Source organism: Macrobrachium rosenbergii, chromosome 43 (genome assembly GCF_040412425.1).
Source record: "Macrobrachium rosenbergii isolate ZJJX-2024 chromosome 43, ASM4041242v1, whole genome shotgun sequence".
In the NCBI taxonomy this organism is placed as follows: Eukaryota; Metazoa; Arthropoda; class Malacostraca; order Decapoda; family Palaemonidae; genus Macrobrachium; species Macrobrachium rosenbergii.
This window is the reverse complement of record NC_089783.1, coordinates 46,641,014-46,653,730: the sequence shown is the minus strand read 5'-3', so window position 1 is coordinate 46,653,730 and position 12,717 is coordinate 46,641,014. Positions and strand designations below refer to the sequence as shown.

The 12,717-nt window shown below is 35.8% G+C and overlaps 1 protein-coding gene across 2 annotated transcripts in view; it reads left to right on the top strand.

The window, feature by feature from the left end:
- The window catches only part of LOC136828860 (tudor domain-containing protein 1-like), a 57,396-nt gene that overhangs the window by 22,553 nt on the left and 22,126 nt on the right, over positions 1-12,717 (top strand). For both annotated transcript variants that reach the window (XM_067087137.1, XM_067087136.1), the window contains exons 7-12: positions 2,121-2,228; positions 4,759-4,805; positions 6,716-7,113; positions 8,568-8,757; positions 10,029-10,182; positions 10,942-11,079. In XM_067087137.1, the coding sequence (XP_066943238.1) occupies positions 2,121-2,228; positions 4,759-4,805; positions 6,716-7,113; positions 8,568-8,757; positions 10,029-10,182; positions 10,942-11,079 (1,035 nt within the window). The remainder of the gene's footprint in view (positions 1-2,120; positions 2,229-4,758; positions 4,806-6,715; positions 7,114-8,567; positions 8,758-10,028; positions 10,183-10,941; positions 11,080-12,717) is intronic.

Below are 12,717 nucleotides of genomic sequence, written 5' to 3'. Positions count from 1 at the left end.
TGAGGTACTTATCCCTTGGTTTTGTAAACATTATTTTTATATAAGTAACTTACCAAGTAACTACATACCTATAGTTTCTAACTACTGTACTGTGTTGTGGCAGCCTTAATTGAAAATTCACACAAGCGCTTCAGTTGTTTTGTGTAGGTGACTAGTCCCGCCCACTAATGGGAATACCAGTAACAACTTGCCAGGCAGTCTCATTCTGTTTCTGCCATGCTCGGTGTAAACATCAAGTACTTGCAGCAGCTTTTTCATTATTTGTCGGTTATCTAACTGGATTTCGGTGAAACACTATCACTGATTTTGTGTATCCTTCAAGCTTACAGCTTTTAGGATCAGTATTTTATTGTTTTATTAAGATCTGATTCAAGTTTATCTTAAATTTTGCCACCATAGCAAATTTGCAATCAATTGGTTATTTTTCCTTTACAGATTTTTCGGTAATGAATACATACCTGCAGTCTCGAATTACATATGTTAGGAGTTGAGATATGTTTGTATGGTGGTACTCTGTGTACTTCATAACATTTGTCGGTAAAGAATTAATTTAACATCTTATTATTACACTTTCCTTTGTAGAGAATTGAAAAGTATAAGGGCAGGAATGCAGTAGGGGAGAATTGTGGTTAATATTTTGGTTATGATGAGCTTTAACAAGAGAAGACATTCTCGACAGCCAAGAACTGTGCTCTGGTACTTGCTTCGGCAGTACATATACTAAAAAACCTGGCTTTCAGCTCATACTACTAATGCCCAGTAGCACTCACCAACTCTGAGGAAGAGTAGAGAGCTCTCTGCGCAGTTGGTTTTACAGGTGTTTCCTGCTCACCTGAGCAGGACCTAAAGACCAGAGGACCATCCATAACCCATTGCATTCTGGCAAGGACCCATTTTGCCTTCTGATTAAGAACGCATTGTCCTTCATCCTAAATGGGCTTTTTCTGAGACACTCAGATTCAGGAGCGCATTTAGCCAACTTTTAGATGAAACTAAGGACGTCAGAGCAGAATCTACTTAATTAGCTTTCATGATTTTAATGAAAGTTAAACAGTGTTAATTTTGCAGTACCTTGCGAACATTATTAGTAACTGGCATGGTATCATGGAAGGAAGCATAGGATTTTCTCCTACTGTCTCTTCACCTTTTAGTGAAGTGTCTATTTTGGATAGCTGGAGGAGTACAATGTACCCGGAGCATCCGCCACTCTCGGTGGATGGGGTGTGGTTTTCTTTCACTGTAGGTGATAGCATTATCTGGTTCATTTTTTTATTATGGTCTGGCGCCGAGGGCAAGGGCACCTTTTTAGGTATAGCTAACCATCGGACAACTTGAGCCGCATAACTTCCACTGATGCATTGTTAGCAATTGTATTACTCCTTTGCTACAAAGTTCCCACTCAAGTAGAGGCGCTCCTCAGCTTTATTGCCATGCCACTACAGGTTAAGATGAGCACCAACCAGAGTCAGTATTCTCCTGCAGTAGTTCCCTTGACTGAAGAGGAACGACAAGCTTTGTTCTCAATGCTAGCAACTTTTCTATTTCAAATTCATTACGTGATTTAATGTTTTGGAGGAGAATATGTCCATGTTTCCAACCTCCTGTAAATGTGGGATTCAGCTACGTAGTTACTTGGTAAATTACTTATATAAAAATGGCATTTTTATAATAAAGTTTTATAGATACTTACCAAGCACCTACATGATTGGGGCCTTCCTTCCTCCCCTCTCATGGACATAGGGCACAAACAGAATGAGATTGTCTGCTAAGTCGTTCTTGTTATTCCTGTTAGTGGACGGGACTAGTCACCTACACAAAACAACTGAAGCACTAGTGCAAATTTTGAATTTAGGCTGCCGTATGAGTTAGAAACTGTAGCTATGTAGTTACTTGGTAAGTGTGAATGAATCTTTCTTTTATTATAAAAATGCCATTTTTTTTTTAAACATTTCATTTCAATCTTGACCCCTAATTTATTTTAGTGACTTGTTTATAAAGATTAGTAGAGTGGTGTGCCAGATATTGTAAAGCTTCATGAATATGGTCAGGGAATCCAGAATCCTTTTTTTTTTTCTAGTAAAGTATAAAAGAAATGTGGAAAATTAATTTTTCTGTTGCAGTTTAATGACATCGAGTTGAAAACAGTCAGTGGTGGTCAAGCAGCTGTTCTTACTGAGATTAAATCATGTGTTATTAATGCTGAGTCCGTGAAAGCTATATTTGGAAAGGTAAGTAAAACAAAGAATGCTAGTTTTAGAGTTCATAATTGTCTTGATCATATTTTGGATTATGTTGGGGTGGAGTATACTTTGACACATTTTGGAAACTCTTACTTGATTACTGTTTTTGCATTATATGATTGATATTAAGGTTATATGCCATTGGATATTTTGTTTCAGTACAATCTAAGGGGTAAGAACAAAAACTCAATTTAAAGATTGCCGTATAGTATCCTTGTTATTGCAGTATGTTCTTTAGTAACAAAGCAGTTGACTATGATACTGTATAAAGATATGGTAAAGGAGGAAGGTAGTTTTTGACAGTACCAGCTTAGAAGAAAATCTATGTAGACAGGTATAAATGGGAAAAATCCGAGGGGAGTCTGTACTGTATTTTAAAACCCTTTTTTTTTTTAGAAGATATGTGATATTTAACCCAAAAGTTGCTGTGCATCACTAGAACCGACACTTTATATGCTGCTCTAGGACAATGACAATATTATCGACACTTTATTTTGAAATATCGCAGTAAATTTAGTCCCTCCCCTTAGCTCTGTTTGAGTGACATCAGCAGTCTCACCAGCCATTCAGCTCACTCTTGAACATAAAAGACGCCAGATTTCTCTTAATCATAGGTATAAAAATAGCAAAATTGTAAACCTTCCGTCAGTCAGGGGGGTGGGACCAGGGAGGCTTTTGTGTCCTGAAGTTGAGCAATAGTCAAAGATTTTTATAAATCTTTGTTTATTTTGTGAATTTTGGAGATAGTGGCTTTTGATGATGATGCTTTTTCATATGCATCAAACAGTGATATCGAGATAGATAATTACAAAGACAGTGACAATAGTCATATTGGTTTTAAAGTTAGTGTGCATATGAGCATATGACAATTAACATACACCCACATATACACCCATTCAGCCAATTAATAACTGTTGTATATTTTTTGTACTTTTATAGGTGTTTCTTGAATAGGTGGGGAGTAATATTGTTATGACAAATTTGGAATTATCTCAGAAAATACTGCATGAAGCATTCCAAAACTAAAAAGTGGTTTTTGAAAAAAGTTTTCTTTCCAGAAAGTATTCTTTTTAAATATAAGTTTTTAAAAGTATCTTTTTTTATATTTTATTTTTGATTATTAATCTGAGACACAAGGCAATTACAACCATCTATAACATTAGTTGACAAGTTAAGAAATGAGCAAGAAAATATTGGTCCCTTTACTGAGTTGCAAATGTATAATATTGCCATCGTCCTTAAGTGGCATCCCCCTAGCATCTCTTGAGTTAAACGACTGTCCAGCTAAGAGTATCAGGAAGCTTGCATTTAATGCCTTTGTTTCCTGTCTGAGGTGAGGGAAGAAGGATTTCAGTGAGCATAATTGAAAAGAGCATAATTGCCTTATCATTCTAAAGAACAGACAAACAAGTAAACATAGAAACTAGACCAAAAACCAGATCTCCTAGTTAAAGATGATTATTGGCCCAATCATTTCTCATATATCTAATGGTATTTCCTTTTACCAGTAGCCAGACAATTTGTATCTACTTTATTCAGACTGTTGTTATTCAATTTCTTACTGCCTTCTCAATACCTTTACAGTATAGTGTCTTCCCAGGTTAACAGGTGTGTTCTGTCCTTTTTAAGGTTTTTCTGCTACAGCATGGTGCTCTTGCTTCTGTTACCAATATCCTCCTACATATTTTGAGCATCAGAAATCTCCTGCTCACATCATATTTTGCAATCCCAAGCATCTTTTTTATGCTGTGTATGATATTTGATACAAAGTGCTGAGTTCACCCTTGTCTTTTTTACAGTGTACTCATGGTCACTTTCCTTACTGCACTTTTCCCTTTTCAGTTTCTGTAAGCTTTTTTTTTTTTTAATTGGTTGTGAACAACATTTATGCTTGTTCCTCAATTCATCTTTTAACATTTGGTCTTCTGCAGATAGTAGCTCTCAGATACCTGTCTTCTGCAGATAGTAGCTCTCAGATACCTTCCTTTGTGGGCTCTTATGCAACTTCCTCCAGCAGTGTTATAATTAGTATAGCACCTGCCACTGTCCTCAATATAGATCTTGTGATATGATGCAGTAGCATCACTAGCTCAGTACATATTCCTGGTACCTTCTTGCTTTTTTAGTACCCAATAAATTGCTTGTCTTTATGTTTTGTCAAATACGTACTCAAGATCCACAAATATGTGTTATAAGCTCATCCTCTTCACATGGTACTTTTCTTGTAGTAGTTTCTTCATTTTGAAGACTGTCTGTGTATATGATTTCTCGAGAGTAAAACCAGTCTGACAGGTTTTAATTTGAAAAAGGATCATCCTTTTCTGAGACTTTTAGAGCCAAATTCTTAGAAAAGGGAGACTGAGTAGTTTCTGTCAAAATATTTACAGGTAATTTTTAATCTTATTACCTATAGAGTTTTTTTTTTTTATATAATTTAAGCAATTTTGTTGTATCATAACTAATAGATTGTTAATTTATAATAGATTTTATTTTGTAATTAACCTTTATATTTTCATAGTTGCAGGAAGATGAAAGAAAAGATTCATTGCTGATCGGCTGTGCAAGGTTCGTAATTTTTTTAAATTTTTTTAATCTTAAAAGGCTAAAAAATCAATTTTTGTAGTTTGCTAGCCATCAGTTTTAAGCTTAATTTGTATTGAGTTCTTAATCAGAACAGAAATGTGACTACTTGACTGTATTTTATCTTGATGGCATACAACAGTAAAGCTGGTTTGATGAATTCTTACACATTTACAAAACTATTTGTTTGTGAAATTATAAATTTAAATAAAAGGCTTGGCTGAAGAAGTTTTATAATTTTGGTGATAATGAATTTCTTCTCACATGTGCTATGCCATAGGAAGGTCTACATGGCAGTTCTGCCAGTAATCACTAATTGGTTTTCATGTGACAACTTTGGATGGTAATGGATCATATCATAAGATTTGTAGTATTTAAAGTGATATTTTTCATTTACTGTAAAATAATGGATATCTTTGGGAAACCCAAGGTCCGAAACTTGATTATTTACGTATATTTACATGTACAAGACGACCTTTAGATAAGATGGTAAAAAATGATGGGAAATAACACACACACACACACACTCTCTCTCTCTCTCTCTCTCTCTCTCTCTCTCTCTCTCTCTCTCTCTCTCTCTCTCTCTGCTAATTTGAGTAAATGGTATTAGATGCACATACTGTTTGTGTGTGTGTTCACAATGTTTTAAAAATATGCAATGCAGGTAACACATCTTTGGAAGACAAAAAGCAAATGTAAATTTTGCTGTTGTCAGTTGCTTGGACTGCTGTATAAAGGGGGGTTTACTGTATTATGTTATCATAAATGTTATTACTACTATAATTACAGTACCATTAAAATTTCTGAAAGGTTACTGAAATATAAAGGTTGCTGTGAGTGCAACCATAACTTGATGTTGACATTTCCACAGCTGGGCTTGCATAGATAAAAATTGATTTCATTGATATGGAATTATTCGTCAAATAGGCTATTTATTATGAAGATATGCCAATAATATATAATGTAAAAATGGTTTTATTACCTTTATTATCAGTATATTTCATAATGTGAATCTTTTCATGTGTGTCGGTGGTTATTGCACCAAGGCAGAGGCTAGCCTACCGATAAACATCACTTAGAATTCAAAGTTTAATTTTTAGAATGGTAGTATAAGTTGACCCCCAATTTTTAGGGGTTAATTTTAGTATTTATAGGTTGCCTTGTGTGCAGAAATATACAATAGTTATTTCTTGAATAGCTAAACTAAAGTAATATTTGCTAGTATTTTTATCTTGAAATTGGTCAACATAATAAACATATGTATATCTAAACAGTGGAAAGTTTTAAGTACTGTACAGTAGTAAAATTATTGTTGTCCTCCAGCACCCAAACATTTGAAACACAAACCAACTGAAAATTCAATGGGTTCAATAATAAGCAATAAATCTGGATAATTATTGCATAAGATGAAGATCAGCAGGAAGGGCTAAGATGTCATGGAAAAAGGGTATAGATGATTAGACTGGGTGGCAGTGCAGACAAAAAGTACATAAGACATGAGAGTGGAGAGAACTCGTCGTATCTATCTTTGTAAAGGGAAAATTCTACATAAAAATGTTGATGAGTATGATGATTGTAGGCTATTGAGTATATAATTTACTGATCTGATGATTGTACAGTTAAGCACTGTACGATCTTGGCTAGTACTTATGTACAATTGTGTTTTCAGCAGTGGATTTTAATAAAGGTAAACCTGTTGCTAGTAGGATGTTATACCAAAAATTCAGTTTAAGCATGGACAAGTCTTCACTCTTGCAGTGAAGTTTAGTTATTATTTCCCAAACAAAATACAGTATTTACTCGACTGGGATTTCATAAGTTGTATGAAATAATGGCCTTCAAACTTCTGGAAATGTTTGTATTCACTGTAATTCCATATATCACTGTGTTTCCAGGTATTCTGTTCGTGTGCTAACTGAGAACAAGGTGTTAGGAGGAAAAACAGATGTTACAGATCAGTCAGCAAAATCTAAGGAAGTACAGAAAGGGCAGAGCACAACCAAAAGAAGGAGGACTAAATTTTCCAAGTTAGATCTCACAGCAACAGGAAATGAAACAAGTGGAGATGGCAAAAGTGCTGGTGTGCAGTGGACCCCCTTGTCTGAAGAGGGAATGAAAGAGTCGTACGTTCCAAAGTCTCCCATGCCTTTGTGGTCAGCTTTAGTTAAGAGGTCCATCTCGTCTACTGTTTACACTATAGATGCGGATAGACACATAAGCAAAAGCAGAAAGCATGGTCATACAGGTTTCTCAAAGCATGTTGGGGATTCTAGTACTGATTATACTGCTCAAGGTAAGTGTATTGAACTCCCTCCTTAGTACTACTTGCAAAGCTCTTGAATGAGTTTTCACCTTACCTGTAAGAGTGTGTGGAACGACATTAATTCCTCCTTAGAAATGAAAAATGGGATTTATTCTCACATAGCTCATAAATTTATAGTTTAAATTTTGACCTTTGGGTGTGGCCTTAGCTGGACTACAGAAATTTGACTTTTAAGATGCCTAAGGGAACCCCCTATGCAACAAATGCATATTCCACATATGTATTGCTATGCTCTCAGTGGTTGAATCTAGTTTAAACCAGGACATAAAGCAATCATTAATGCATCCAAACAAGGTTTTTTTTTTTGGCCTGTTCAATAAGTATTGTCACGATATGCTGACACCTTAAACTATTTTATAAGCATAGTGTTTATTGTTACCAACACTAAGTTTGCCACTCTGACAACTGCCTCTAATCAAAATATTCCTGGCAGCATTTTTTCATTAGCCTTTGGTCAGCACTTTTGTATTTTAATGATCATATGAGTTTTATTTATCATCTGACCAATTCCTCCTATTCAGTGTATACCCAGCACTGAGTAAGAGGGAATGTATTTTGGAGTTTCAAAATCTGTGAAATTGATGACAGTAATCAAGTTACTTTTGGTGAGACTTTTTGTTGTTGGCTAGAATTTCTCAATGTTTACAAGAGAGAAACATGACCATTTGTTATTAATCTTGCAAGATATGGTTATTCATTTTATTATGGTTATTTTGATCAAGACTTTAAAACCTCTTATGTTGTATTGATGGGGGAGGTTGGAGGATTTGTGCTGATGTAGCCCTGATTGATGTGACTTGTGTAATGGCTTGCTCAGATGCAGATTTGGTTGTTTTTCTTCTTCCTCCTTTTCTTTGGTGTTTGTTGTTAGTAGACTTTCTGTGTTATAATGTTATTTGGTATCTTTTCAGCATTGGCTGTTTTTATTTGGTATCTTATCTGCATTGGCTGTCTATTCAGTTGGTGTCTGTATGGCCATGTGTTCTCTTGTATGCTTCCTCTCTTGAGCTATCTCTTAATGTTGTTTTGCAACGGCTGCTTTCGAACATTTCTCTGCATGGGGCGGGACAAATTCAGTTTCATTTACTTTGCAGTATATATGGTGGGTGTAAAACTCACTTATCTAGTTGTGTTGATTGAAGAAGTCAGAGGTATTCTGCTGGTGGTTCCCTCACTGGTTTGACTACTGTAATTGCCCACTTTGATGCGTGTGTGGAAAACTGATACTGTAAAGTCTCTCTCTCTCTTCTCTCTGCTGGAGGCCTCAGTGTGATAGTATACATAATATCTTTAATTTATGTGGCGCACAGAACAGTTAGTGGTTAAGTAGGTATGTTTCTATGTCCAGTGCACTCTTTGTTTTGAGAACATCACTGAATAATGAAAGATATATGTTAAAATTTGTTCTCTTTGGTGATTTGCAGCTGTATTGAGTGAAGGAAGTGACAATTCTGAAACTCTGATTCCTGCCTATGCTCTGCCTTCAGTTCACCTCAGAAAAACCACTGTTCCAATAAATGCTTGCACATTAGTTCCTGTGGTGCTTTCCCATGTTGAAAATCCACATTTGTTTTATTTACAAATACTTGACAGTGAAACAGCTGTGTTAGACAGGTAAGTTATGTATGTTGTTCATTTTGCTCTGTGAGAGAGAGAGAGAGAGAGAGAGAGAGAGAGAGAGAGAGAGAGAGAGAGAGAGAGAGAGAGAGAGAGAGAGAGAGAGAGAGAGAGAGAGAGAATGAATGCTTCATGGTACAGTCATTTAAGTTTTAGTGTTTGCACCGTGGTCTTATTGCATGATTGTTGTTTTGCATTACTCTAGGATAAAATTTATGCTATGTACAGTACAGGGCAAAAGATTGGCTCATGGAAGCCAATTGTAAATTATAGGGAAGTCTAGCAAATGTGAAATGCACTGACATTGTACTTAATGCGCACTACTATTCAACATTATACTGGAAATTAGTACGTTGTGTGTCCGTTTTCTTGTCTTGCAACACTTGTACATACACAGCATTCATGATACAGTCACATATATCACAGACAATACAGTGCCTTTGGATGTCTTGTGTTTGATAGTAGTAGTTGATCATGAATATGCAGTGTCTTGAGTGATACATTTTTCTTTCTAAAGTGTCTTCTTTTTGTTAATTTTGTGTTATACAATAATTCTTATTTCTTTGGATTTTGTAAGGTTTTTAAAGGTAATATTTATAAAGGCTAGCCATGGGGTAGAATAGCCTAAGGTAGCCATGTCACTTTAGCTTTCTGCATTGCATGTATTCACACCCCCTTTGATGGATTAGTGTGAATTATCTACAGGCAGTCCCGGTTATCGGCGGGGTTCCGTTCCCGACGGCGTGACGACAACCGAAAATCGCCAATCACCGCTAACTGAAAATCGGTGATAACAGCACTAATCCCCAGTTAGCGGCGCTGCCGATAAGAGGCGATCAGCGCCGTTAACCGGTTATCAGCAACGAAAATCTGGTTATCGTCGTCGCTAGACAAGCGCCGTAAAACCGGATCTCCAGTAACCGAGGCTGCCAATAACCAGGGACTGCCTGTAGTGGTTACTGAAGATCAGTAAGTAGTGTAAGGCTTAACTACAACAAACTAAAGCTTTGTTGAAGGCTCAAGCTATTTCTGCTGTCCCACTTCATAATTTGCTTTGCATAAGCAATACAGTACTTAATCATTTTTATTTCAACAGTAATGTACACTATTTGATGTTACATTTGACTCCAAGCATTCTCTTTTTCATGGGAGTTACAAACATTATAATTATGCCAGTAAGCTGGGTGGTACATGTAAAGTATTGTATTTCATCAATACAGTATTTTTAAAAATATCACAAATTACCAGTAAATGATGATGTATTCTAGGTTCCAGAAATCGATGTTTGATTATTATAAGGCAAATTTTGACCTTATAAAAACAAAGGAGCTGCCTGTTGGAACATTTTGGGCTGTGCGCAGTGAAGATGGTAGCTGGAATCGTGCAGTGGTATTAGCTAATAAAGTAAGGCCTTCTGGAAAGGTAAGCAAGGCTGACATTAATTTTGATTTTGAACAGTTGTTACTTCCAGTGCATTTATCCCAAATTAAGTTTTGTTTGGTACCAGAGACTTGCAGTGAGCTTTAAATACTTTAATTACTAACCCAACAGACTGGCAAGTAAGAATGTAAACTGTAACTATTCATTCAGGTGTATAGACATTTAAAGTACATATTTTGTACATACATTTCATTATACTTGGCAGAAAATAAGTCAGGAAATGGGGTATTTTATCACAGCATAGTCATGTTGCATACATAAGGTAAATAGCAATCATAGATATCTGTGATGAGATAGCATAAGGGATATGAAATTCTTAGCCCAAATCAGATCACCATGTCAGGCACTGTCTTGTGCCTTTAGATAACTCTTGCTTTTTGCCATCCTATCCAGGTCAGAATTGGGTAGTATTGTACCACATGTCATTATTTACATATTAGCTTTCTGGTTATCTAGTGAGTTATAATATTAAATTAATCTTAGGTTACAGCAATGGTTGGGTTAGGTTATGCTGCAGTTTCAGGGCTGGATTTTGCTATATCTGAAAAGACTTCTTTAAGTATAAAAAAAGCTAGAAAAGTTCCTGTACACTTTATCATTGTACTGACCATACCCATGGATGCCAAGTGTTTTCAGGTGAATTTCACGTATCACTTTAGTTCCATGTTGTAATATAAAATTCCAATTAAGAGTGAAATTTAAACTGAACTTATTTTCAGTTTTATGACTGTAACTTTCCAGATAATACGTTCACCAGAAGTTGAAGTACGCTATGTTGACTCTGGATGTAGAGCAACTGTTCCCATCAGCAGAGTCAGGGTTCTCCAGGAGGATTTTACAGCAATGCAGATACTAGCTATTCCATGTTCCTTATCTGAGGTAGGTATCACTGAATAAAGACATTTGTTTATTATTCAGATCTTCAAATATTAAATGCTTTCTGTAAGGGGTATATTGTTTGTTAGTTATTGGTTGCATAAATGCTAGGGTTTGAACACAAATATCGTATACACATACAGAAAGTAGAGGGAAAAAATGACAGTTCCCTTGGAAGTTTTAATGTCAAGGATGATTTATGTGATACAGTATAATAATAATTTTCATAAATGGCAGTTTTATTTGTTCATCCATAAATACAAATCTTGTTTAGAGTTTTTGAATTGGCTGGTAAGTACAGTACTGTAATGTGCACGCTATTTCTGGTTTTGTTCATATATGTTAGCTACATATGTTTTGTGGTCATCAGTTCATTCTTAACAATTTCTTGCTTGCCCTCTTTTTGAAGTACTGTATGTTCCTCCCAGTGTGTTAGGAAGTGATATTTTGCTTATCCTTGAAGAGCTTAGACATGTTCCTCTTGCTGTGGTAGGAAGAAATATTCTGCTTGCCTTAGAAGAGCATAAACTTCTTCCTCCCATTGTATTAGGAAGTAATATTTTCCTTGCCTTTGAAGAGCATAGCCATTTTCCTTCCACTTTTGCTACAGAGCAATATTCTGCTTCCTTTTGAATAGAATTGTCATTTTCCTCCCACTATGCTAGAAGGCAATATTTTACTTGCCTTTGAAGATCATAAGAAGTAATACTGTGCTTGCCTTTGAACAGTACAGTCATTTTCCTGCCAGTGGTAGGAAGTAATATTCTGCTTGCCGTTGAAGAGCATGCCTCCTACAGTGTTAGATAGAAAGATTCTGCCTACCCTTGGAGAGCATTTTATTTTCTTCCCACTGTAATATAGGAAGTAATATTCTGCAAACTTGTGAAGAGTTTACGTTTGTTCCTCCTACTGTGTTAGGAAATAACAATTTGTGTACCCATGAAGAGCTTAGGCTTGTTCCTCCCGGTGTGTAGGATGTGAAATTCTGCTTGCCCTTGAAGGGCTTTGACACGTTCTGCTTGTCCTTGAAGATCTTAGAATTGGTCTTTCCACTTGTTCTTGAAGTGTATTGTCATTTTCCTCACACTGTTAAGAGTATAATAAAATATTCTCCTTACCCTAGAACAGCTTAGGCTTTTTTCCGCTCACTGTGTAAGAAGATAATGTTCTGCTCTCTTTTGAAGAGCATAGACTTTTGTCTCCCACTGTGTTAGGAAGAGGAGTGATTTCAAATAGTGTTTTTAAGGTTATGGTCCTACTGGAATAATCTGAACTGGCTCAACATTTTCTGTTAGATCCAAAATGTTTGACTCCTTCAAAAGTTCAGCGTATAATCTCACAGAGATGGAAGTATCTTTTAATTCCCTATGGCACTAAATTAAGAAAAATGCTAAAATATGTTACCATACTTTGCTTTCAAGATCTTATTATCAGTTGCCACTGCTGAAGTACTTCCACTTTTTGTTTTTTCAGTAATGGATAATTACCCTTCTACTGAATCTCAAGTTGATAAAGAAGGTAAAATACATTTCAGGGAAACTACAGTACTCCCAATTTAGTTCATACCTGACTGTCAAAACAGTTAAAGATTACACCTTTCTGCTCTAGTTCATAACATAGGAAATGTTGAGTTAACCAAGA